General features: G+C 54.0%; 1 protein-coding gene across 7 annotated transcripts in view; it reads right to left on the minus strand.

Moving 5' to 3' along the window:
• Positions 1-23,052, minus strand: part of LOC137847094 (antigen WC1.1-like) — a 433,117-nt gene that overhangs the window by 259,420 nt on the left and 150,645 nt on the right. For 2 of the 7 annotated variants that reach the window (XM_068665368.1, XM_068665365.1), the window contains exons 3-8: positions 15,262-15,570; positions 14,718-15,023; positions 14,289-14,615; positions 13,894-14,208; positions 13,454-13,768; positions 12,924-12,968 (exon numbers count right to left, since the gene is read on the minus strand). In XM_068665368.1, the coding sequence (XP_068521469.1) occupies positions 12,924-12,968; positions 13,454-13,768; positions 13,894-14,208; positions 14,289-14,615; positions 14,718-15,023; positions 15,262-15,570 (1,617 nt within the window). Of the gene's footprint in view, positions 1-9,489; positions 9,880-10,108; positions 10,262-10,984; positions 11,081-11,735; positions 11,877-12,144; positions 12,181-12,527; positions 12,837-12,923; positions 12,969-13,453; positions 13,769-13,893; positions 14,209-14,288; positions 14,616-14,717; positions 15,024-15,261; positions 15,571-16,819; positions 17,135-18,083; positions 18,866-23,052 lie in introns of those variants that run through there. The other 5 variants (XM_068665364.1, XM_068665363.1, XM_068665366.1 and 2 more) reach the window with 5 other exon arrangements.

Below are 23,052 nucleotides of genomic sequence, written 5' to 3' on the forward strand. Positions count from 1 at the left end.
CCGCTAAAGACTGAAGCAAAGAAGACATTGAGCACCTCCACCTTTTCCTCATCTCTTGTAACTAAATTTCCCCCCGCATCCACCCTACCAGCTACTAGGAGGAAAATTAACTCTGTCCTAACTGAAACCAGGACAAGGAGAGAGCCCTGGTGGCCCTTGGGCTGTCCCTCACTGTCTGCTGTGCTCTGCCTCTCTGCTGCCTTTGGGTCAGGCCTGCTGCTTCCCTGGAGCCATGACTGCAGCATAATGAGGCCTTTTCACTGCTGTTCTCATTTCACTTCCACAGTCTCTACTCTTTCCTTGCCAATTTTGTTAGCCCACAGAAGGACCTTGTGTACCTTGGTGACAGTCCTTTGCCTGTGGCAGTCCTGTGGCTGTAGGCAGCAGAAGGGAATGTGCCAGTGACAGAGCTGGCCTCCCTGCTAGCATAACAGTAAAAAAAGGGGCTTCAGAAGGCAAACCCAGAAGCCTGGACACCTCTTCCAGTGCTGCTGTCAGGAGCAGAGCCTAGGGGTTGTTCCCTGCTCTTTGTTTTCTGGGCAAGTTCATGGGATGAAGGATACAGGCTTAAAGTCCCAGGGTGCTCTGACAGTTACTTGTCCTGGACCATTTATGGTGGCATTTGCCCAATTAGACAACAACCGTTTTTGGACTTATCTACATAGCACTGCGCCCCCTGCAGTAGGGCTGATGGCCGATGTCTGCTTGGAGAGGAATCTGGAGCTGCCAGGAGATGTCAGGGGAACTCAGGGACAGCGTATTCCAAGTGCAGTGACTAGAGCCGCATCTGAGTGACCACCAAAAGAAGGGTCTGGTAAAGTTGAATCTGAGGACTCCATCGACTAAGGGGGACTCTGCGATGCCATGAGAAGAGGTGAACTGCCATCAGGCAAAGGCCCATAAGATGCAGAGTAATTGAGGACACCCTCTTTGCAGACTCATGGGAAGGTCTGGTGCAGCACTTGCCTGCCCTTTGTGACCTTAGAGACAACCCATAATGCTGCAAGTACTGCCCTGTGCTGCTGAGACACTAGGGCAGATGGAAAGGGGCTCAGCAGCAGAGATCCCCACGGAGTTGGGTCTGCTGACCACCCAGAGAAAACAGGCAGGGCAGAATTCTCCAGGGGTCCTCAGGCACCACAGACCCCTGGCTCTGCACAGCAGCACCACTCAGGGCCCTCCATTTCCTGAGCCGTGGCTGGCCCCAGCCCGGCAGGGAGGTATATATGGGGTGGGACGTATTACTGTTACGTGTGGAAGTGTTACTGTAATCCGCATTGGTGATAGCACAAAAAGAAAGTTCCTTTATCAATGACCTATATCCTTCTTCAGGTGAATTTTCAGGATCTATATTCATCACAGGAGAAGAAATACTGATGGTCGCCTGTACTTGCATTGTCATCGCTTTGTCCATCATGGTGTACTCCCTCATCTTCCAGGCACTTCCACCCATCTAGAATAAACAATCCCTGTTGAATGTCTCCTTTCCAGCTGCCTGTTTGGACCTATGCACTTCCCATGGTTCCCCTGAATCTTCCTCCCCTTATTCTTTGATCATTCAGACTGCTCTCACCGACCCAGTTGCTGCTTTGAGATGCATTGAGTTCAAGCTTGCCCATCGATTAGCGGTCTGCCTAATTGTTTCTGTAGCAAGCTCCTCATCATTTATCATTGAATTAAGATCATATGGAGTAATAGTAATCTTAATACCTATAAATTCCTATCAACGAGTATAAAATACTTAATTTACAGTCATGCTTTTGGGAAGGTAAACCTGACTGGAGACATACAAGATGAGGAGCTTGCTTTGCTGTTTGGAAAATTGCTCCTTGTTTATTCCTGCCTGTTTTATAATAAGGAAGAACCTTTCTGTGTGCAGCCAGGTCTCTAAGGAAAGCAGGTGGGAGCTGGTGCAAAGGGGCTCTAACATCCAGCTGCAGACTTCAGTGCAGAAGTGTGGTGTAAGGAAAAGTGATGCAAGCTCCAGGTGGCCAGTGAGAGAAATGTCAGGGTTGGGGTGGTGAGGAGCAAGGTTGTCCATGCACTGTCAAACCTCAAGTGTCTGCTTTTCCTCCTTTTTTTACAGGAGAAGCCCAGGATTAATATCAATTCAAGAAAGATGCTCAAAACTGAAATGCAACAAAATTCATCCTTTAAAATTAGAAGAGGCATTTATTAGGTGCTTTTTGAAATCTTCCTCCTTAACTACACCATGAAAGCTCTCCAATTAGCTGTTCAAGTCTTGAGGACATGAATAACACTATGGAAGACATATGGTTTTTTTAGGTGCTTCTGCATTTTAATGAATTCCATGGTGGATTTTGGTGCCTAGTCTGTGAACATCAGGTACTGAGAGGAGAATGATGCAATTGCTTGAGAAAGTAAAGTCAGAAGGAAAAGCTGAAGTGACTTGGAGTATTAATGGGCCCCACTGAGGGCTGTTACCAAGAGATTCTCCTCAGGGACTTGTTAGGGCAGAGAATTGGAGGCCATGATTACAGATAGGCAAAGCACTGTGCTGAGAAAAGTCTGGGTTTGTTGTGCTGAAGTAAAAGGGCCAGGTCCTGACTCCAGCCACTAGAAGGGAATGTCCTGCACTCCCATATCTGGCTCAGGGCTCTTGCTGGCAGTCTGTGGGGTGTGGTGGGCAGTGTGATGCCATAAGAAGAACAGTGGTATGACTCCTTCCTGCCTCTACACAGGGTCTCAAGAAAGCAATAAGCCCCCTTGCAATGACTTTCATCTCCTCAGAAGCTCTATCCAAGGGGACAAAAAAGTCAGGGCTGCTGGGGCCTTCTGTTCTTGAGAGCACCCACCTCTTTGTCCTCTCTAGACTTTCCTATGCTGCCCCACACTTTGCCCTATTTCCTTGAAAGCTGAAGACACCCATCTCTGTTCTTCACCTTGCTCTCATCCTGGCATTTCCATCATTTCACAAATTTCTCATCAATCCTCACCGGCTTTTCCTTCAAACGCAAAGCCATGCTCTGATCAAAGACACCCTTTGGGTGACCTCTAGCACCACGGCACAACTCTTTGAGGGATATTTCTTCTTCTTCATGGCCAGTGCCAACCTTACAAGGTGTACTTTCTGGCAGGTTTTTCTCTCCTGCTCTTTCCTACTACCAAAGAAAGCTCCATCAGGGTGGAAACCACTCCTGAAGTAGGCATCGCAACCTGTCATCCTTCTTGCAGTCTGTCAACTAACCAGACAGAAGTCACCTCACCAGGATCTTCCAAGCCATGGTCCGGCTGCTGACCTTACAGACTTTTCTGCAGACACACCTAAGCCTTGTGCCTGCTGCTGTCCAGTCATGGACTCAAACAGAAGGGACAGGACAACCCATATGTGGGCCTTCTTTCTCTCTGGGTCCTCCTGGGTATGTAGGCAGAGGGGACCCCATAGTCAGCATGCCAACCAGGTGCCTTCTGCTGGCCTACCAGGACCACTGGCAGATGTCAGCTGAAAACTACAGTTCCCGGGTAGAAATGTGACCTGTTTGCTGCTTCAGACAGAAGTGACCTCACAGTCCCTTTCTGTGACACATTCCTGCTGCTGCCCTATCAACTGCAGAGACAGAAGTGACCTCATAGTCCCTTTCACAGGCCAATTCCTCCTTCTGGTTTGGGAGATCCTGAGGCAGAGCTGAGCTCATCAGAGCATTCCCACACATCTCCTCCTTCTGGCCTACAAGCTGATCAAATCCATGGCCATTCACGTTCATTTTGAATGCCATGTGACTGCATAGCAATCTCACGGTTCCTGCCCTGCCCCGAGAGAACAAGAACCTATGTTAAGGGTTAGGAAAAGGGTTAAAGGTAAGAAGGTTAATGCACAGGAAGACAGGCTTTGGATGATAGTTGTTCATGTATGGCATTGGGGACTACGATGAACCCTTCTGGGTGAGTGATTAAGCAGCTCTTTAGTGGGAAGGTTTGGTGTTCTGCTTTGGGTGTCAGGTCTGTGGTTAGGGTATGGGCAAGCTGTTTGTTTGAGGGTTTTGTTTAGGTCTGCAAGAAGACTAGGGTTGAATAGAGCATTTTAATGCTATTGTTAAGGGCAGGGATGAGGGTGAGCAAGAGTGGAAAGGTAATGGAAAGGGGTGATGGACTAATTTTGGCTTCAAGGGATATTGTGGTCAAAAATTAGAGCAGTGGATTCCTGTCAGGGTGTGGAGTGGCATTTAGATTTAGGTATTAATGTATCAGGTTAAAATAGGGTAAGGGCATCACATGACTGCTTTAAGTCAGCTTTATGGTGGGATCAACATTACCTGAATATTCTTACCTCTCCAAAATCGTTACCTTCTGCTATCCAAGCTCCTCTTTCCTCCTCCAAATCTCACATCTCTCCTGGCCAGGCTCCTCTTGCCTTCCTTGTAAAGAAGTTTTTCCCAATATCCAACCTGAACCTTCTCTGGCACAACATTAACATATTCTCCCTTGTCCTATAAAAGGGCACGTGGGAGAATAGACCAGTGCCCACCTCTCTACAGGAGGATGAGGAATGGGATCCCTCAGGTGGATCCCATCCAGCCCTACTGACTTGTGTACTTCTAAGTGCTGTAGCAGGTCTCCAACCATGTCCTCATGGATTATGAGGGCCATATTGTGCTCCCCATCCCTTCCACCAGATCAGGTGGATGGGTACTCAGAGAAAAACTGGTCTTGTTGCTAAAGACTGAGGCAAAGAAGGTATTAAGCACCTCAGCCTTTTCTTCATCTCTTGTCACTAAGTTTCCTCCTGTTTCCAGTAAAGGATGGAGATTCTCCTTAGTCCTCCTTTTTGTGTTTCTGTATTTATAAAAACATTTTCTGTTATCTTTAACAGCAGTAGTGAGAGTGAGCTCCTGATGAGCTTTGGCCTTTCTAATTTTGTCCCTACACAGCCTCATGACATCCTTATAGTCCTCCTGAGTGGCCTGCTCTCTTTTCCAAAGGTCCTAAACCCTCTTTTTCTTCCTAAGCTCTAGCCACAACTCTCTGTTAAGCTCTCTGTTCTTCCATACTGGCTGGACTTTGGGCACATGGGGATGGACAGTCTGCTCCTGAGCCTTGAAGATTTCCTTCTGGAGGAGTGCTCAGCCTTTCTGGACTCCTCTGCCCTTCAGAACTGCCTCCCAAGGGACTCTGCCAACCAGTGTCCTGAACAGCTCGAAGTCTGCTTGTAGAACACCTCATCTGTCTCCTCATCCGGGTTTGGCAGTCGATAAGATATCCCCACCATGATGCCTGCCTTGTTGGCCTTCCCGCTGACCCTAACCCATAGGTACTCAACATTATCATTCCCAGATTCGAGTTCTGTAACATCAAAACACTCCCTAAAGTAGAGAGCCACACCACCACCCCTTCTGTTCTGTCTGTCTCTTCTGAAGAGCCCATAACCATTCATTGCAGCACTCCAGTCATGGGAGTGGTCCCACCACGTTCCAGCGATGGCAACCAGGTCACAGCATGCCTTTTATTTTTTTAACTTTTTTGCTATTGAGCAATTGCTACAGTTATATTATATTGTTCATGCAATAATAAAATCTCTGTTTATGGCCCAGAGGAATTAGGCACTTCAAATGTCACTCAGATGTAATCACAGAATCACAGAATTTCTAGGTTGGAAGAGACCTCAAGATCATCGAGTCCAACCTCTAACCTAACACAAACAGTCCCCACTAAACCATATCCCTAAGCTCTGCATCTAAACGTCTTTTGAAGACTTCCAGGGATGGTGACTCCACCACTTCCCTGGGCAGCCTGTTCCAATGCCTAACAACCCTTTCAGTAAAGAAGTTCTTCCTAACATCTAACCTAAAACTCCCCTGGCGCAACTTTAGCCCGTTCCCCCTCGTCCTGTCACCAGGCATGTGGGAGAACAGGCCAACCCCCACCTCGCTACAGCCTCCTTTAAGGTATCTGTAGAGAGCGATAAGGTCGTCCCTGAGCCTCCTCTTCTCTAGGCTGAACAAGCCCAGCTCCCTCAGCCGCTCCTCGTAGGACTTGTTCTCCAGGCCCCTCACCAGCTTCGTCGCCCTTCTTTGGACCCGCTCAAGCACCTTGCTGTCCTTCTTGTAGCGAGGGGCACAAAACTGAACACAGTACTCGAGGTGCGGCCTCACCAGAGCCGAGTCCAGGGGGACGATCACCTCCCTAGCCCTGCTAGTCACACTGTTTCTGATACAAGCCAGGATGCCGTTGGCCTTCTTGGCCACCTGAGCACACTGCTGGCTCATATTCAGCCGACTGTCCACCATCACTCCCAGGTCCTTCTCTGCCTGGCAGCTCTCCAACCACTCATCTCCCAGCCTCTAGCTCTGCTTGGGGTTATTGCGCCCCAGGTGCAGGACCCGGCACTTGGCCTTGTTGAACTTCATACAGCTGACCTCAGCCCATCGGTGCAGCCTATCCAGATCCTCCAGCAGAGCCTTCCTACCCTCGAGCAGATCGACACACGCACCTACCTTGGTGTCATCTGCAAACTTACTGAGGGTGCACTCAATGCCCTCATCCAGATCATTGATGAAGATGTTGAAGAGGACCGGCCCCAGCACCGAGCCGTGGGGGACGCCACTAGTGACTGGCCTCCAACTGGACTTGACTCCATTCACCACGACTCTTTGGGCCCGGCTATCCAGCCAGTTTCTAACCCAACGAAGTGTGCGCCAGTCCAAGCCAAGAGCAGCCAGTTTCTTGAGGAGAATGCTGTGGGAGATGGTGTCAAAAGCCTTGCTGAAGTCAAGGTAGACCACATCCACAGCCTTTCCCTCGTCCACCCAGCGCGTCACTTTGTCATAGAAGGAGATCAGGTTAATCAAGCAGGATCTGCCTTCCATAAACCCATGCTGACTGGGCCTGATCGCCTGCTTGCCCTTCAAGTGCCGCATGATGACTCCCAAGAGGATCTGCTCCATGTCACTCTGATATCTCCAATATCACATGGTGTCTGCCTCTGAACAGCTCCCTCTTGGTCTCTTTCTCCATTCAAAATGCTGAGAGCTGAGATGAGCAGCTGACATGCTGCCTGGTTTGTACCCACCTGAACCAAGGCAAGAGGAATCCCAACTCCGGTGGGATTCTGTGAGGCACAGGGAGGCAGCTAAGCCCCCTTCTAGCCTCTGAACTGCAAACAAAATATGAGATGCCTAGTTTGACTCAGCTGAAACTACGGGGCAATAATGGACAGCAGAAATCGTGTGTACATGGCTGCAGCTGCCTGGGGCAGTGGCTTTCTCTATGCTGTGCTGCACACTGCCAATAGCTTTCCCTTCCCCCTTTGCCAAGGCCATGCCCTGGACCAGTTCTTCTGTGAAATTCCCCAGATCCTGAAGCTCTCCTGCTCAAATGCCTACCTCAGAGAAGTTGGGCTTCTTGTGCCTAGTATATGTTGAACCTTTGGGTGTTTTGTTTTCTTTGTGCTTTCTTACATGCAGATCTTCAGGTCCATGCTGAGGATCCCCTCACAGTAGGGCCGGCACAAAGCCTTTTCCACATGCCTCCCTCACCTGGCTGTTGCCTCCCTGTTTCTCAGCACTGCCTTCTTTGCCTACCTGAAACCCCCCTCTATGTCCTCCTCCTCCCTTAATCTTTTGCTGGCAGTTCTGTACTCGGTGGTGCCTCCAGCAGTGAACCCCCTCATCAACAGCATGAGGAATCAGGAGCTGAAGGAAGCCATGTGGAAAGTGATGAATGGAGGTTTTTCAGAAGGAACAAGCTGCCTGTGTTCTTAATTTTAACTGTATACAGACCCAGAAATCTTTCTATTTGTTTCTATTTTTTTTTTCTTTTTTACTTTGCTTTATTTCTCATAGTGTTTCCCACAAAGAAATATCATTGTTCATACCTTCCTACACTGTATGTACCTGTCTCACGTGACTCCAAGTCTTTGTATAAATTGTGGATCAGGCTTTCTGTGTATTTTAATAAAAGGAAATACCATGCATTGACTCACGTGCCTGATACCCGTCCTTGTAGACCTGTGGTGGAGCTTCAGGGGCACATGGCAGAGTGCAGAGGTGGAGGGAAGAAGGGTCCTGCCACAGCAGCATTGCCAGGCTGCACCTGTTATTGTTCTGTGTTCTTGGACAGCATCCACAGAGACAGTGAATTCACCTGCCTCTGTACACAATAGGTGAGAGGGATGATGGCAGGCAGGCTTCTTTCTGGAGGAAAGCGGGAGCTGCCAGGAGAGCCCAATCACTCTGCAGTGACAGTGTGTGCCCAGGAGTCAATAGCACATGGAGGCCATAGAGCACGGGCACATCCCAGGTGAAGCCACCCTGAGGTGCTGAATCTGGGTAGGAACAGGCAAAGGAGAGCTCTGCAACTCCAGGGACACAGCAGGCATGGGGAAAGCTCTCTGCTGAGATATTTGTTACACCTCTGGTGAAATTTCATGGATTTAATACAGTGAATCACCCCAAAACATATCCTGACGTTGGAAGTGGGTCACTTGTGCATCATCTGACATGGGAAGTGGGTCACCCTTGTGGGTCCCTTCCAGCTTGGAGTATTCCATGAGTCTCTGACTCTGAAGAAGTCCGGCTATCTGTGCTGGCTATCCATGGCCAAGGAACCACTTGTGTGGGAGGCAGTCAGTGCCAGTGCCCCCCACCGGATGGCTCTGCCTCCCCAGCCTGACCAACACAGCCCTACAGAGTGCCCCCACGGCTCCACTCACCACAGCCCCCTTGCTCTACAGAGCAGCACCACCAGCTGGGGGGCTGTGGGCAGCATGGGCAGGGGCTGCAGGAATGGCTGCTCAGGCCATCGTCTGCAAACATACTGAGGGTACACTCAATCCCCTCATCTAGGTCATCAATAAAGGTATTAAACAAGATAGGCCCCAGTACCAACCCCTGGGTGATGCCACTTGTAACGGGACGCCAACTGGACTTAACTCCATTAACCACAACCTGCTGGGCTTCCATGGCCCTCCAGACAGTTCTTCACCCAAAGGAGACTATACACAGCCAGGAGAGATGACCCAAAGGGATTAAATAGATGCTCCAAGAGGTGTTCCAGCCCACCATCCCACTACCAAAAGCACTTCCCAGCCTGCAGCAGAAGAGCCTGTTGGGGAAGAGCTTGAGGGCTGTGGGGACCCACTAGCAGGAGCTGGTGCCAAGTCCTGCCCAAGGGTCCAAGACATCTCCCTGTTCAAGTCTTGCAGCTGAGTTATCTCTGCCCATGGGTGCTGGGCAGGCATCCTTGGCCTCCATGGGGGCCCAAGGCAGCAGAGGGTGGGAAATGCCAGTGAGTGTCTCATGGGGCTTCCCAAAGATCCACTTTGTCTGGAAACTGCCTGTGGCTGGCAGGACAGAAATGTTTCTGTCAGTAGGAATAATGTCCAGGGACCAGGGGCTCTGTCAACACCACAGCAAGACCACGATCCTGCTGGCTCTAAGATGTGCCCCTTCCCAACTGCTGGATCTTTGAGCTCTTCTCCCCTCCATCAGCCTCAGGGAGACACCATGACACCTGGGCAGGGAAGCACTGGACCTGGGGCAAAGCCCCCAGAGGGTTTTAATATGAGGAAATACCAACACACAGCATAAAAACAGGGGAATACCAAGAGGGGAAATACCCATGTGCGTCTGCTGACTGCTGGAAAAGGGAGACCATTCCCTGGCACTCACGGCTCTCCCAGTGGCACTGAGCTCTCCTCCCTCCCAGCTGCACCCAGCTGCTCAGCAGGGCTGGTGTCTGCTGGCCTGGGGCTCTGGAACTCTTGTGCATGGAGCTCTGGTGTCACATCCTGGGTGTCCTCATGGGGATATGCCAGAGACACCTCTTCAACATCGTCATAGCCCGTGCTCCCCAGGAAAGGTGACGAGGTGTGTCCATCAGCTCCAGGGACCCCAGCACTTCTCCGGGAGTGCAGGCTTCCCCCTGTAAGCATCAAGGCAGGCTGCTGTGGTTGGGCCTGTGGGATGCCCCTCAGAGCTGTTTATCACCTTCCTCGTCCTCACCAGCCTGAGACATTCGGCTCATTCTCCCAGCCCCCACAAAATCTCTCAGGACAGGTTCTCCATGGATGGTCAGGCCTTCAATATGGCATGGATTCTCCTAGGCCTGGGGTTGGCACCTAGGAAGTGGCAGTGCTGTATTGCCCTCTCACCTGTGGCTGCATCCCTGCGCCCATCTCCTTCCTCTGGTGTCCTGGGCACTTCCCAGTCCCTCTGCCCAGGGACAGGATCCTCCCCAGGGTCAGAAACCTCCCCAGCATCATCATAGCCATCTGCTGGGTAACCTCCGGGCAGGACAGGGACATCTGAAAGGAGAGGGAAGGTGGTGGCAATGAGAAGAGATGTTCTGCAGAGCAGAGGATGGGAGGGTGTGTGGGACACAGGGCTGACATGCTGCTGGTGTCAGGGTCACAGCAGAGCCTTTATGCAACCAGGTCTGATGATAACACTCAGTGGCACTGCTGTCTGTCTGGTCTGTCTGCAGGGAGGAGAAATGGAGCCCTTTCTTCTCCCCCCTCCCCGACCTCTTATGCCTGGGTGTGGCCCCAGATCATCCTCCTGCTCATGTGCCTGGGGTAGGGCTGCAGCTGGGTCAGGGACCCCTCTGAAAAGGAGGCTGCAGAGAGCTGCAATGGGTGCTGTGGGATGAGCCCTGCTGACCAGACTGGTGGTCAGCACTGCTGGGGATGGGCACCCACCGAGCTGGGGGTGCATGGGAAGGAGACCAGTTCCCTTGAGACAAGGCACTTCCCAGAGAGGTTCCCAGAGCTGTCCTGGGACAGCCCTTTGCTTAGCCCTTGGCTCTCAATAAGGTGCAGGGACAAGCAGAGAGGGGCTGTCCCCTCTGGGATGGGCAGAGCTGGTGTGGAGGAAGCTCCTCTGTGGGGGCCAACACCTGGATGCTCTCCCACAGACCCCATGGTCCAACCATTTCAGGGACCATGGGCAGGAGCTGCAGGGCACAGCCCTGGTCAGAGACACGGAGAATGGACACAGCAGATGTGCCCCCACAGGTTACCTGCACCCACCTGAGAGACTGAACCTCGCCTGCTTCTCCCACGCCAGGCTGTAAGCGATCTCCTCGTACACGGCCTCAGGGAAGGGCTCCCCAGCTCTCCCGGAGCCTGAGGACAGAGGCACGGCTGGTCTGGGAATGGGCAGAGAGGGACAGGACCCCACTGGGCTTCCCCAGCCCCATTCCCTGGGCCAGCACAGGGCTGTCCCCACAGCACAGCCCCACTGTGTTGTGTTGGCACTGCAGCCACATCCCCAGGGAGGGCAGCATCCCCATGGAGATGGTCTGGGGCAGCATCAGCCTCGCATTTGGAGACAGCCCTTGTGCCCCTTTGGTTCTTGGGTCACGTCCCAGTGCAGACCCTGCACCAATTCCCATATTTCTCCTCCCCATGGAGCTGCTCGATCTCTGCCCCACACAGCAATAGCACAGCCTGTGCCCTGCTGGGAGGTGGCTGACACCACGGTGATGGATTCCGCTGCCCCATGCTCCTCCTGCCACTGCTGCCCAGAGCACTGCCAGCAGTGCATCCTCCCCTTCTCACCCAGCCCAGCTCTCACATTTCTCTTCTCACCCCAGAACTGATGCCTCAGGCTCTGGGCTCTCTCCACCCCTTGATGTTGGTGCCCCATGGTCTGTCAGTCAGTGGGGCAGCACATGGGGCAGGAGGCAGCACACGGCTCTGTTTCTGTGCCCAAGGACACCAACACCCCCAGCCCTGCCAGGAGGCATCTCCCCCCCAGGACCACTGGGGAAGGACCCACCTCTGCGCTGAGCCCTGGCGCTTCGCACCTGCCCAGCCAGGAGGGCCAGGAGCAGGCAGAGGAGGGCCCCCAGGATGATGCAGATGATGACAGGCACCGAGAGTCCCTCTCTGCTGGTGGTCGGACGGCCCTGTGGGGGATCTGCATGGGCAGGAACATGGCAGGGGCAGCATCAGACAAGGGAGAGGCTGGGGGCAGGACATGCCACTCCTGACCACACAAGGCAGCAGGGGCTGTGGGGGACAGGGCTGGGTGATGGGGCAGCTCCCACCCTGCTGGGTCCATCACCGATTTCTCCCAGCTGCTTTGGTTTTCTGTGAGTCTCACAGCCCAACAGGGAGCCCCTTCCCCTGGCTGTGGGTCACAGCGTGGCCATGTTCAGACCCAGCTCTGGGGAAGGACAGCTTACCTGCTTGTGGGGGGGATGTTGCTGTCCTGGGTGCAGCTGCAGGGGAGCAGAAGGAGAGCTGGGCTGAGAGGCTGGGGCTGTGGCACCAGGCAGCCTCCCTGGCAGATGGCCCCAGCATGTGCCACCTGAATTGTCCCTCCTGCGGGGCTGGGCAGGGTGGAAGGGACAGGGCCCAGCACCACTGCTCTGGTGAAGGCAGCCCAGGGGATGTTCTGGGACATCCAGCCCCACAGAGGTTGCTCCCCACCCACCACCAGCCTCCCACTCTGCAGGGACAACCTTGCTCAGGCCTGCACTGCGGCCATGCCTGGATCCAGCAGGGCAGACGCCCAAGCCAGCTCCTTGCCAAGCCCCCAGCCATGTCTCCCAGACCCACTGCTCACCTGAGCAATGCACAGCCGCATCTGCCTTATGCTGGCAGGCACCGCTGTGCCCTGGCTGGGCCCAGCAGTCCTGCAGAGACAGCTCCGTCCCCCTGCACTCCATCAGCCACATGGGGCCCATCCCCTCTCCAGCAGCAGCCTGGCCCAGGGCATAGACCGCGGGGCCACAGCCCAGCTGCCTGCATGCCACCTCGGCATCCCGCATGTCCCAGGCATTGTCACACAGTGTCCCCCAGGTGCCGCGGTGCCAGATCTCCACTCTGCCCGAGCAGCCGTCCTTGCCTCCCACAACACGGATCTTCTCCCTCTCTGCGGAGGCAGAGACCTCCCATGGCACCAGGACAGCTGGGGGAGCCCTGCCAGGTGAGGGGGGCAAGTGCAGGGGCATCTCCCTACCTGTGCAGCTGGTGGAGTTGGGGCATGCAGCCACCTGCGGCCTTTCTGTCCATGTCCCAAAGGAAAGAGAAGTTGGGCTGAAAAGGGTTGTTCTGGGGGTCGTGCAGAAGAGACCAGAGCTGACCTCTGCTCACACGTCCCCATGCTGCCTGGGTCAGGGCAGCAGCAGAACCCTGTTCACTCAGGGGACACACACGGTACTGCAGGGGGACCCAAGTGCTCGGCCCCTCAGGGTCCCTGGTTCATAGAGCAGCAGGAGGCTGTCCCAGGAGGGAGGACTCCTGAAAGCCCTATATGGTCTCCTCTGAGACCTTGCCTGGAGTTGTCTCTGCATCCCCCAGGGGCTGCTGGCAGCCCGGCTGTTGACTGCTGCTGGTGGACATGGGTGGCTCCAATAGCTGAAGTCACCTTTGTGCCACCAGCAGCAACAGGGTCTAATGCAGGAAGTCAAAGCCCCTCTGGGTTCCTTCTCTGCATTTCACCATACCCATTGGGGAACAGGACCTGGTGCCTTGATGTCTCAGATTTACCATTGCAGGTGATGTGGGTCTCTTCTCGGAGGTCATCACACGACTGCGGATTCCAGGGATCAGAGGGACACTGCCAGAAGGAGCTGTTGCTCTTCCCACACTCCACGTCATCCAGCCATGTGGTGCCAGACAGCTTGGCATAATTAAAGAATATTTCCCGGTCCCCTTCATTCCCGCAGCCCAGCTCCTTGCACACCAGTGACACCGTCTCGGTGGTCATGGAGTTGGAGCAAACGCTGCCCCACGTCCCGTTGTAGAAAACCTGCAGGCGCCCGGAGCAGCCGTCGCTGTTCTCCAGCCTCAGGGCCGTGAACTCTGGAAGGAGGAAAGGCCCCAGGGACATCCTTGGATGGCAGCCACTGATGGCCTTGGCCCTACCTGGCTCTACCCTTGCCCCAGCCTCACTGTCCCCAGCTCTCCTCCCCACTCCCAGCACAAACCTGAGCAGATGACTCCAGCGTCCTCCTTGTGCCCGCAGCTGTGCTGCCCCCAGGCCTTGGCAGGGCAGTCCCAGAGAGCAGCTTCGGCCCCGGAGCAGTTGACGCCATCCAGCCAGATCTGCCCGGAGCCCTCCCCAAACCGAGCAGAGCCAGCTGCCTCCAGGGCCCCTCCGCAGCCCAGCTGGCGGCAAACGACGGCGGCGTCGGCCAGGTCCCAGGCGTCGTCGCAGACGGTGCCCCAGCGCCCCTGGTAGTAGATCTCCACTCTCCCGGCACAGCGCCCGGCCCCGTCCGCCAGCCGGACCCGCCGGCTCCCTGCAGCAGGGAGAACCCCGGCTGTCAGGGGCTGGCTGCCCTCCCAGCCCCACAGATGGGGGACGTGCAGCACCACTCACCGTGGCACACGACCCCCACGTCCTCCATGATCCCTGCTGCTGACATGCTCTGAGGCAGGGAGGTGTTACAGAGGCTCAGGTCAGCCTCGTGCCCTGCACACCGCACCCCACGCAGCCCCACGGGGCCCAGCCCTCGCTCGGCCCTCACAGGGGTGTAGGCTGCCTCTGCCTCTCCGCACTGCAGCTGCCGGCACACCACGCTGGCCTTCTGCATGTCCCACTGCTCATCCAGGACTCTGCCCCACGTCCCGTGCTGGAAGACCTCCACGTGTCCATCGCACCGGCTCCTTCCACCCACCAACCGTACAGACATGTGGTGAGCCGGGCCTGGTGAGAGGAAAAATTCAGCCCGGCACTGCAGTGGCGTCTCCAGGTGGCCGTGTCACACACCAGGGGCAAATGGACTTTGCAGCACTGACCAGCACTCACCTGAGCAAATGACAGCAGCAGCGTTCTCCTGGGAGCACGGCGAGGCCCCCAGGGCAGTCACCGGGCACTGCCCCAGGTGGGCTTCAGTCCCGTCACAGTGGAACGAGTCTCTCCAGACGGGGCCGGTTCCTCTCCCAAAATGCCCTCCTCCAGGAATGGACTCAGCAAAGCCACAGCCGAGGTGCCGACACAGAACGTGGGCGTCCGAGAGGTCCCAGCGGGAGGCACAGAGGGTCCCCCACGTCCCCAGCACCGCGACCTCCACCCTGCCCTCACATGCTCTGCTGCCATTCACCAGCCTGAACCCTGTGTACTCAAGGACAAAGGAGGGTGAGAGAGGCCACATTTGTGCTCTTGCTCCCACAGGAGCTGCAGGAGAGGCCAAAGGGACAGCGTGCCTTTCTCCTCCTGCAGCACTCTAATTTTAGGGTTGCAGACCACCACCTCACCCCACCTGTCCCCGACCCAGCACAGCCCAGTGCCCACCCTGCTCTCCTGCCCCCAACACAGCCCCCGTGGGCACCATACCACCCCAAGTCCTTACGTGTGCAGGTGACATGAGTGCCATTGCTGTGGGTGCAGGCTTTGTCCTTGGGGGCCTCCGTGGGGCAGAAGGAGAGGACGGATTCATTCCCCACACACTGCAGCTCTCTGTCCCAGACAGGACCGGCCCCTTCTCCCAGCTGAGCTGCCCCATGGACAGACAGGGCTGTGCCACACTGTAGCTCCCTGCACACCACCTCGGCAGCTTTGGCACCAAAGTGGGAGTGACAGACAGCTTTCCACTGGTCCCTGTCGTAGACCTCCACACTTCCAGAGCAGGGGCTGTCCCCTCCGACCAGCCGGACAAATCCTGGAGCAACCAAGGAGACCTGTGAGTTCCCAGAGCCCTCTGGCACTTCCGTGCCCACCTCCCACCTCATCCCTAAGGTGGCCACATGCAGAGCCCCATGGCCAGCCCAGCAGCTCTCAGGGTGTGCTGAAGGCACAAAGAGGTCAGGGTCCCCCTGCTGCTCCTCAGAAACCAGCCCAGCACCCATGGGCTGCCCTCTCTCCCAGCCCCCAGCTGCAGGCACTGCTCAGACAAATTGCTGCTGCCCAGAGTCCCTGGGCTGCCTGGCCCCAGACCCAGCACTGCAGCATCCACAGCACGTGGGCCCAGGGAAATGGGCCCAGGCACCAGGGGCTGCTGTAGCTGGCTCTGCCCCACGGGGCTCAGGACAGTTAGAAGAAATCCTTGGGTCTGCCAAAAAGCACCCCTATTCCCAGCGAATGATGGAGTTCTTGAAGAGCTTCTGTTAGAGGGGGCACATCAAGGGAATAGACAAAGAGGGGTCCTTCAGTAGGGACAGTGTGTGGTGCTGAGATGCACCTCCCCGTCCACCAGCCAAGCAGAGGGCAGGAGATCAGGCAGAGGGCAGCTCTGGGTTGACATGAGCTCTCGGTGTAAGGGCAGGCACTGAGGAGAGCCAGGAGGTAGTGGCACAGCCCCTGGGGCACAGAGCACGAAGGAGAGGCTCAGAAGTGGGTCAGCATGCCCTGGACGGGCTGTGTCTCAGGACCTGGCTCTCATAGGTTGACTCTGGGAAAGAAACAAGGTGCCATTTGCCACCTTCTTCCTCTGCCCAAGCCCAGTTCTCCTGCCCTCTGAGCAGCCCCTCTGCTTTGGCCGAGGTTCTCTTGTCTGCTGGGGGTACAACCCGAAAGTCCTGGGCCATTGCACGCCCTTCCCTGAGGCTGCTGGTGGCTGGGGGAGCTGCTCTAGATTCCCCTGGCATAGGGACCAGCCTGCCAGACAGGGCCTGGGCGAATGGAGGAGAAAGATGGGAACCAGGCAGCACAGTGGGGAAGGGTGAGGGCTTTCCTCTCCCAGACCCAGTCACCTCCCCAGGCTTGGCTGCTCCAGCTTCAGGGCCAGGCTCAGTGTGCTCCCACTGGGCTTTCTCAAGGGACAAGGGACACCAGCAGTGATAGACCCAGATCAGAGTGCAACTTGACACACACAGCCATGTTCTGGTGTGCACTTGTTGCTTCCTGAGGTCACAGCCAGGTCCCGTAGAAGTGTCCTCATCCCAGAAGTAGGGAACAAGTTCAGTCCTTACCTGAGCATGTCACTCCAGCATCAAATCTGTGATCGCAGTATGTTTCAGCCCTTTCTGTGTGTGTGCAGTCAGACAGGGCAGACTCGGTGCCATGACAATTAACATCATCCATCCAAATGCGTCCAGATCCTGGCCCAAAGTGTGCATTCCGATGAGCTTTGAGAGCAACCCCACAGCCCAGCTGCCTACAAACCACTGCAGCATCGGTCATGTCCCAGCGGTCACTGCACACGGTCCCCCACTGGCCCTGATGTTTCACCTCCACTCTCCCAGCACAGCGCCTGTCGCCATCCACCAGCCTCACCTCCACAGCCCCTTCAAACACCAACACAGGAAGGGTCAGGAGACTTTTGAGCCCCACATTGCGTGTCCGTGAGGACCCCCTCCCCAAGCAGACTCCCAGTTCCCAGGGTGGGATCCCTGTCCCCATAGGCTATCTCAGGGGCTGCGGGGGGTTCCTCCTCTCCCCATGGGCTATGCTGGGCTGGGGGTACCCAGCTCTAGCCCTCCTGGGCCATTTGCTGCCCCACAGCCCTCACCACCTCCTCCTACCCCAGTGGCCCCCTGTCCTGCCCAACACAACCCCCAGCCCTGCACAGGGTTCCCACTCTTCCCCATCCCAGTGTCCCCCAAACAGACCCATGCCCCTGAGCAGCTTCCATTGCCCATTGTCTGCCACAGGCACCTCCCAAACCCACTGTCTGGGTTGACCACAAGGATACCAACAGCCCACGTCCCTTCCCCATCCCTGCTGTCAGACTGGCCCCTGTGCTTGACCAGGACCCCCAAGAAGAGCACCTCTTGGTGCAAATGCCTCAGTCCCCTTCTGTTAATGGGACACAACCTGCCCTCCTGGAGTCAGTGCTTCCCCAGATCCCAGGGGCAGGGAACAGCACACAACCCCCCTGGGGCATCCCAGACATTGGCTGTGCCCTGGAGCTCACTGAGGGCCACCCTCACTGTCTGGAAATCCTCCAGATCCAGAGGCACAGTAGTGGGGAACAAGGGGTCGCAAAATGGTGCCCAAGGACAAGGTGTCTAGAAATGAAGCCAGGTGTGGGCTGCCAAAAACATGGGAGGTATGAAAATGGATTACCCCCTCCCACCCAGACAGGCACAGATTAAAGAACAGAGCTGAGAGACTGAGAACCTTCTGCCTCTCATTTCAGTGGTGCCTGAAAACAACCCCACTCCCAGAGAGGTCACAATGGCCCCACTGCCACCCACTGTCCCAAGGCTGTGGAACAGAGAAGCTGGCACTTACCTCTGCAAGGCTGCACCCAGAGGAGCAGACACAGCACCCAAGGGGACAGGAGTCCCTCTGTCCCCATCCTGAGGCTCCTGTCCTGACAGCACGGCCCTGCTGCTGGAGCTCCTGGGGACCCACGGGGCAATGGCGATGATGGGAGGGCAATATATCTGTGCAGATGCTGTCCCAGCTGCAGGAGGAGCCAATCGAAGCAGCAGGCACCTTTTTAGACGTTATCGGCACTTATCTCCCCTCCGACGCAGCCCAGCTCTCCAATGAACTTCTCCAGCGCTCTTCATGACCATATATGAGGGACGGCTCCGCTGCGGGTCTCACGTCACTGCGGTGGGACATCATCGTGGGGTAGGGCTGGGTGTGGGGGCAGATGGCTCTGACACCCCTTGCAGCCTGCTGTGGGAGCACGGAGCATCTCCTGAGCTGTAGCATCCAAGAGTCCAAGGTGCGATTGTCCGTCTGTCCTTGTGCCATGGAATCCTCAGGTCTGGTCCTGCAGCAGGGCTGTGTCAGGCTGGGAAGGGACCAGCCCCTGCCCCTGCTACAGCCCCTGCTGTGCTGGCAGCAGCAGCTGGGAAAGGCCCTTGGGCAGGGCCAGAGCCCCATGATGGGGGTGCTGGCTGTCCCGTCCCTCCCCAGGGAGCCTCCTGTGGGGTCCCGGCAGCAGCCAGAGCTGGTCCAGGGCCTGCCCTGGCAGCAGAGCTGCAGCCCAGAGCCTCAGGCATCTCCCTGGCTCTCAGCGTGTCACCCAGGGGCCGTTATTCCCCGCGGCGGGTCGGGAGCTGGAGCCTGCCTGCCACTGCAGGTGCACAAACCGCAGCCCACGTGACATGGCGCCCGGGCAGGAAGACGGTGGTTTCCTCCTGGCCCCGTGCCCAGGCATGGCCCTGCGGTGCCTCCCAGCCTCCCCACAGCTCCAAGCCTGGCAGAGTCCAAGAAGTGTTGGGACAATGCTCTCAGACGTATCGTTTATTATATATATATATATATATATATACATAAATACACACATATATATATACATTTTATATTTTTAATAGAACACACATTTTTCTGAATATATACAATATATATATTACTTATACATTAATATATTATATTTTTATATATTTTATTAGATTAAATATTATTCTTACATATTGTATGTATTATTATATAGTTCATATTATATAATATATAATTACCGATATTATAGTACAGATTATATTATATTTTTATTTGATATATATTTATATTACATAAAGTATTGTGGTATATTATACAGTATTATGTTATATTATACAGTGTAATATATTATATTAATTATATTATATATTTTATTTTATTTTATTTTATTTTATTTTAATTTTTATTTTATTTTTATTTTATTTTATTTTATTTTTTATTACATTAATTTTATATGTATTATACATATGTAAAAGGTTTGGGTTTTATGAATATATACATTATATATTTTAATATTTTTAATATACATTTACAGTTTGTATAGTTTTTTAGATACATATATAATTTATTTTGTTGTCTGGTGGCTGGAGTTTGACTCACTGATCCTTGATTCTTTCCAGCTCGGGCTATTTCATGATTCTGCCCAACACAGCTCCAGGTGATGCCATAGCATCTTCACCTGCCAAGGGCCTGCTCCTGGCCCATATTCAGACAGCAATGACCTCACAAACACTTACACAAGTTCTTGGCCTGTTCCAGGCCTGCCACCTCCTCAGGCACCAGTGACCTCACAGGTACCTTTACAATCCGTGGGCCTTGCCCTGACCTATCAGCTAATTGATCACCAGTGACCTCCCCAGAGACCCACACAAGCCATGTGCTTATTCCTGGCCTCCTGGCTTCTCAGGCACCAGGGTCCTCCCAGCATCTAGCACAGGCCATGTTTGCTCTCAGCCAGTTAGTTACACAGGCACCACTGGCATCCAAATGACATCCACAGGCCAGGGGACTGCTCCTGGCCTATTAACTCCTCAGCTGACCAGGACCTCATAAGCACATGTAGCCTAAAGGAAGGTGTCCCTGCCTGTAGCAGCGGGTGTGGACTAGATGGTCACTAGGGTTCTTACAACCCAAACCATTCTATGACTCTGTGATTCTCTGATGTCCGTGCAGTTGATGCATACTCACCATGGAAGTAGTCAGGCTCCAGTGACCTCCCAAGAACTTATCTGGCCATGCACCTGCTCCTGCCCTGTCGGCTACTCAGCCAAGAGTGGCATCACAAGTACGTTCCTCAGGCATGGGCCTCCTTCCTGCCTGTCATCTTCTCAAGCACCAGTGACCTCACAAACTCTTACGAGAGCTGTGGGCCTGCTGCTGGTCTGTCAGCTCCACAGGCACCACTGACCTGAGCACCACATAGACACTTGTTTGGTTTCTACTCCCCTATGAAGTAGTGTGATGCACCAGTAGGCAGGTGCCTGGGGTTTCTGGTGGATTTCAGGAGAAATCAAGCATGGGGTGCCATATCTGACATGACATCATAAGCTCCCAAAGACCCACACTAGCCATGTGCTTATTCCTGGCCCGCAAGCTTCTCAGGCACCAGGGTCCTCATAGCGTCTAGCACAGGCCATCCTTGCTCTCGGCCTGTCAGCTATGCAGGCACCACTGTTACCACAGAACATTCACCTGCCATGGGCCTGCTCATGGCCTATCAGATCTTCAGCTGACAGTGACCTCGTAAGCACATATGAGCTATTGGAACATGTCCCTGCCTATGATGGGGTTGTGTGTGGGGCTGTGGTGGAACTACATGATTGCTAAGGTCCCTTCCAACATTCTATAATTCTGTGCCACGTACAAAGGGAACAGACACTTCCCTGGTCCTGCTGGCCACCCTGGTTCTGATGCAAGCCAGGACGCCATTGGCCTTCTTGGCCGCCTGGTTACACCACTGGCTCATGTTCAGCTGGCTGTAAACCAGCACTCCCAGGTGCTTTTCTGCTGGACAGCTTTCCAGTCGTTCTTCCCCAAGCCTATGCTGCTGCATGGGGTTGTTATGACTCAAGGGGAGGACCCAACACTAACCATTGTTGAATGTCATGTGATTGGACTCAGTCCATCAATCTAGCCTTTCCAGATCCCTCTGCAAAGCTTTCCTATTCTCCAGAAGATCAACTGTGCCAGCTAACTTGTTATCATCTGCAAATGTACTGAGGGTGCGCTTGTTCTTCTCATTCAGATCATCCATCAAAATAGTAAACAAACTGAATCCAGTACAGAGGCATGGGGAATGCCACTGATACTATACCCCAACTGGATTGATCTCTCTTCATGCAGAATCTTTGAGCATGGCCTTGAGACAGTTCTTCAAGCAGCAAACTGTACACTTGTCCAAGCCATCAGTGGCCAGATGGATTGTCATTCTGCAGGATTGCTGCTGCTGAGTCCACATTGCAAAGATGTAACTCCTTCTGTTATATTTTTTTGTTGTTGTTTGTTTGTTTGTTTTGTCTTGTTTTGTTTTGTTTTTTTCTAATGCCCTGTGCTCAGTCTTTTCAAACCAACTAAGCATGAATCTGGTACTTGTGATGAGCTGGTGCTCATCTCATGTTCCATATACTTGCTAGCATGTATCATTGTCTTTGAGTTTGCACAACAGTGGCATTCTTGCACTCCCTTTTATCTCTGTGTGCTTGAGTCTTCAGCACCAGGAAGACTGGGAGGAATGGCTGCAGGGAAAGCATGAGGTTGGATCTGTAATGGTGGGACCTAGGTCAGCATTCACAGTGCAGTGACTCAAGCTGTGACACAGCCAGGAGTTCCACGCTTTGAGGGAATCCTAAAGGTAGCTCCTTCCTGAAGGGCTATGCCATCCTGAGTCCTGTTCTTGCAAGTGCAGTATCTGTCAAAGAGTTGACATAAGTTTGTCTTCAGAAGAAAGGCCCCATCCCCAGAGGCTGCCTAGAGCTCTCCACAGTTCCGATGTGGAGTCTTCTCCTGAGGGGCCTCTCCAAGGGCTGCATCTTCCTTCAGGCCACATCCACCTGCTCCCACATGGGGTTTTCCATCAGCTGCAGCTTGGAGATCTGCTCCAACATGGTGCACCACAGGGGAGCTTCTTCTCCAGCACCTGGAGCACCACCTCACCCTCTTTCTTTACTGACCTTGGTGTCTGCGGGGTTGTTTCTCTCACATTTTCTCACTCTTCTCTCCCAGCTATTCCTTCATGTCATTTTTTCCCCTTCCTTGAAAATGCTCTCACAGAAGTGCAACCAGCATCACTCATTGGCTGAGCATTGGCCAGCAGTGTCTCTATTTTGGAGCCAGCTGGAACTGACACTTCCCTAACAAGGGGCAACTTACGGATGCCTTACAAAGACTACCCTTGAAGCCCTCCCACTACAAAAGCCTTTCCATGTAAGCCCAGTACAACTTCCCACTTGCAAAGTAAAAACAGAGCCCAGACAAGCACCAGCAGACCCATGAGCTGGCAATGACAAGGCACTGCTGCTGCTTTGGGGCTGCTAGCAGATGAAAACCCTGACAGAACTGCTCAGAGCTTGCTTTTTTTTTTTTTTTTTTTTTTTTTTTTTTTTTTTTTTTGTCTCTGTCTTCCATGGGTGAGATAAAACAAGGAGGGTTTTGGCAGGGGGTGAGCTATTCCACACTTGTGTTTAGGTGGGAGGTTAGAAACCAGCCCAGGTATTTGCACCAAACCCAAAACACACACACATCCCAGAGCAACAGTGACCACACTACCATGGCCCAGCTCTGCACACCCATGCATTTCCTGACAGGACACATTGGGTGACACACACGCTGGTGATTCCAGGACCAGGGGGACTCCTCAGAGGTATTCCAGCTTGGCTCAGGGCATGTGCCTACCCTACTCTGAGCTGGAAAGCTCCCCAAAGTGCTCAGTGCAGTCTTTCCAGCCTGTGGAGTTCAAGCAATAGTCAAACAAGCTTTGAAAATGTGCTCCAACACCCACCTGTACAGCCATGGGCCTCCTGCTGCC

Source organism: Anas acuta, chromosome W, assembly GCF_963932015.1.
Source record: "Anas acuta chromosome W, bAnaAcu1.1, whole genome shotgun sequence".
Classification (NCBI taxonomy): domain Eukaryota; kingdom Metazoa; phylum Chordata; class Aves; order Anseriformes; family Anatidae; genus Anas; species Anas acuta.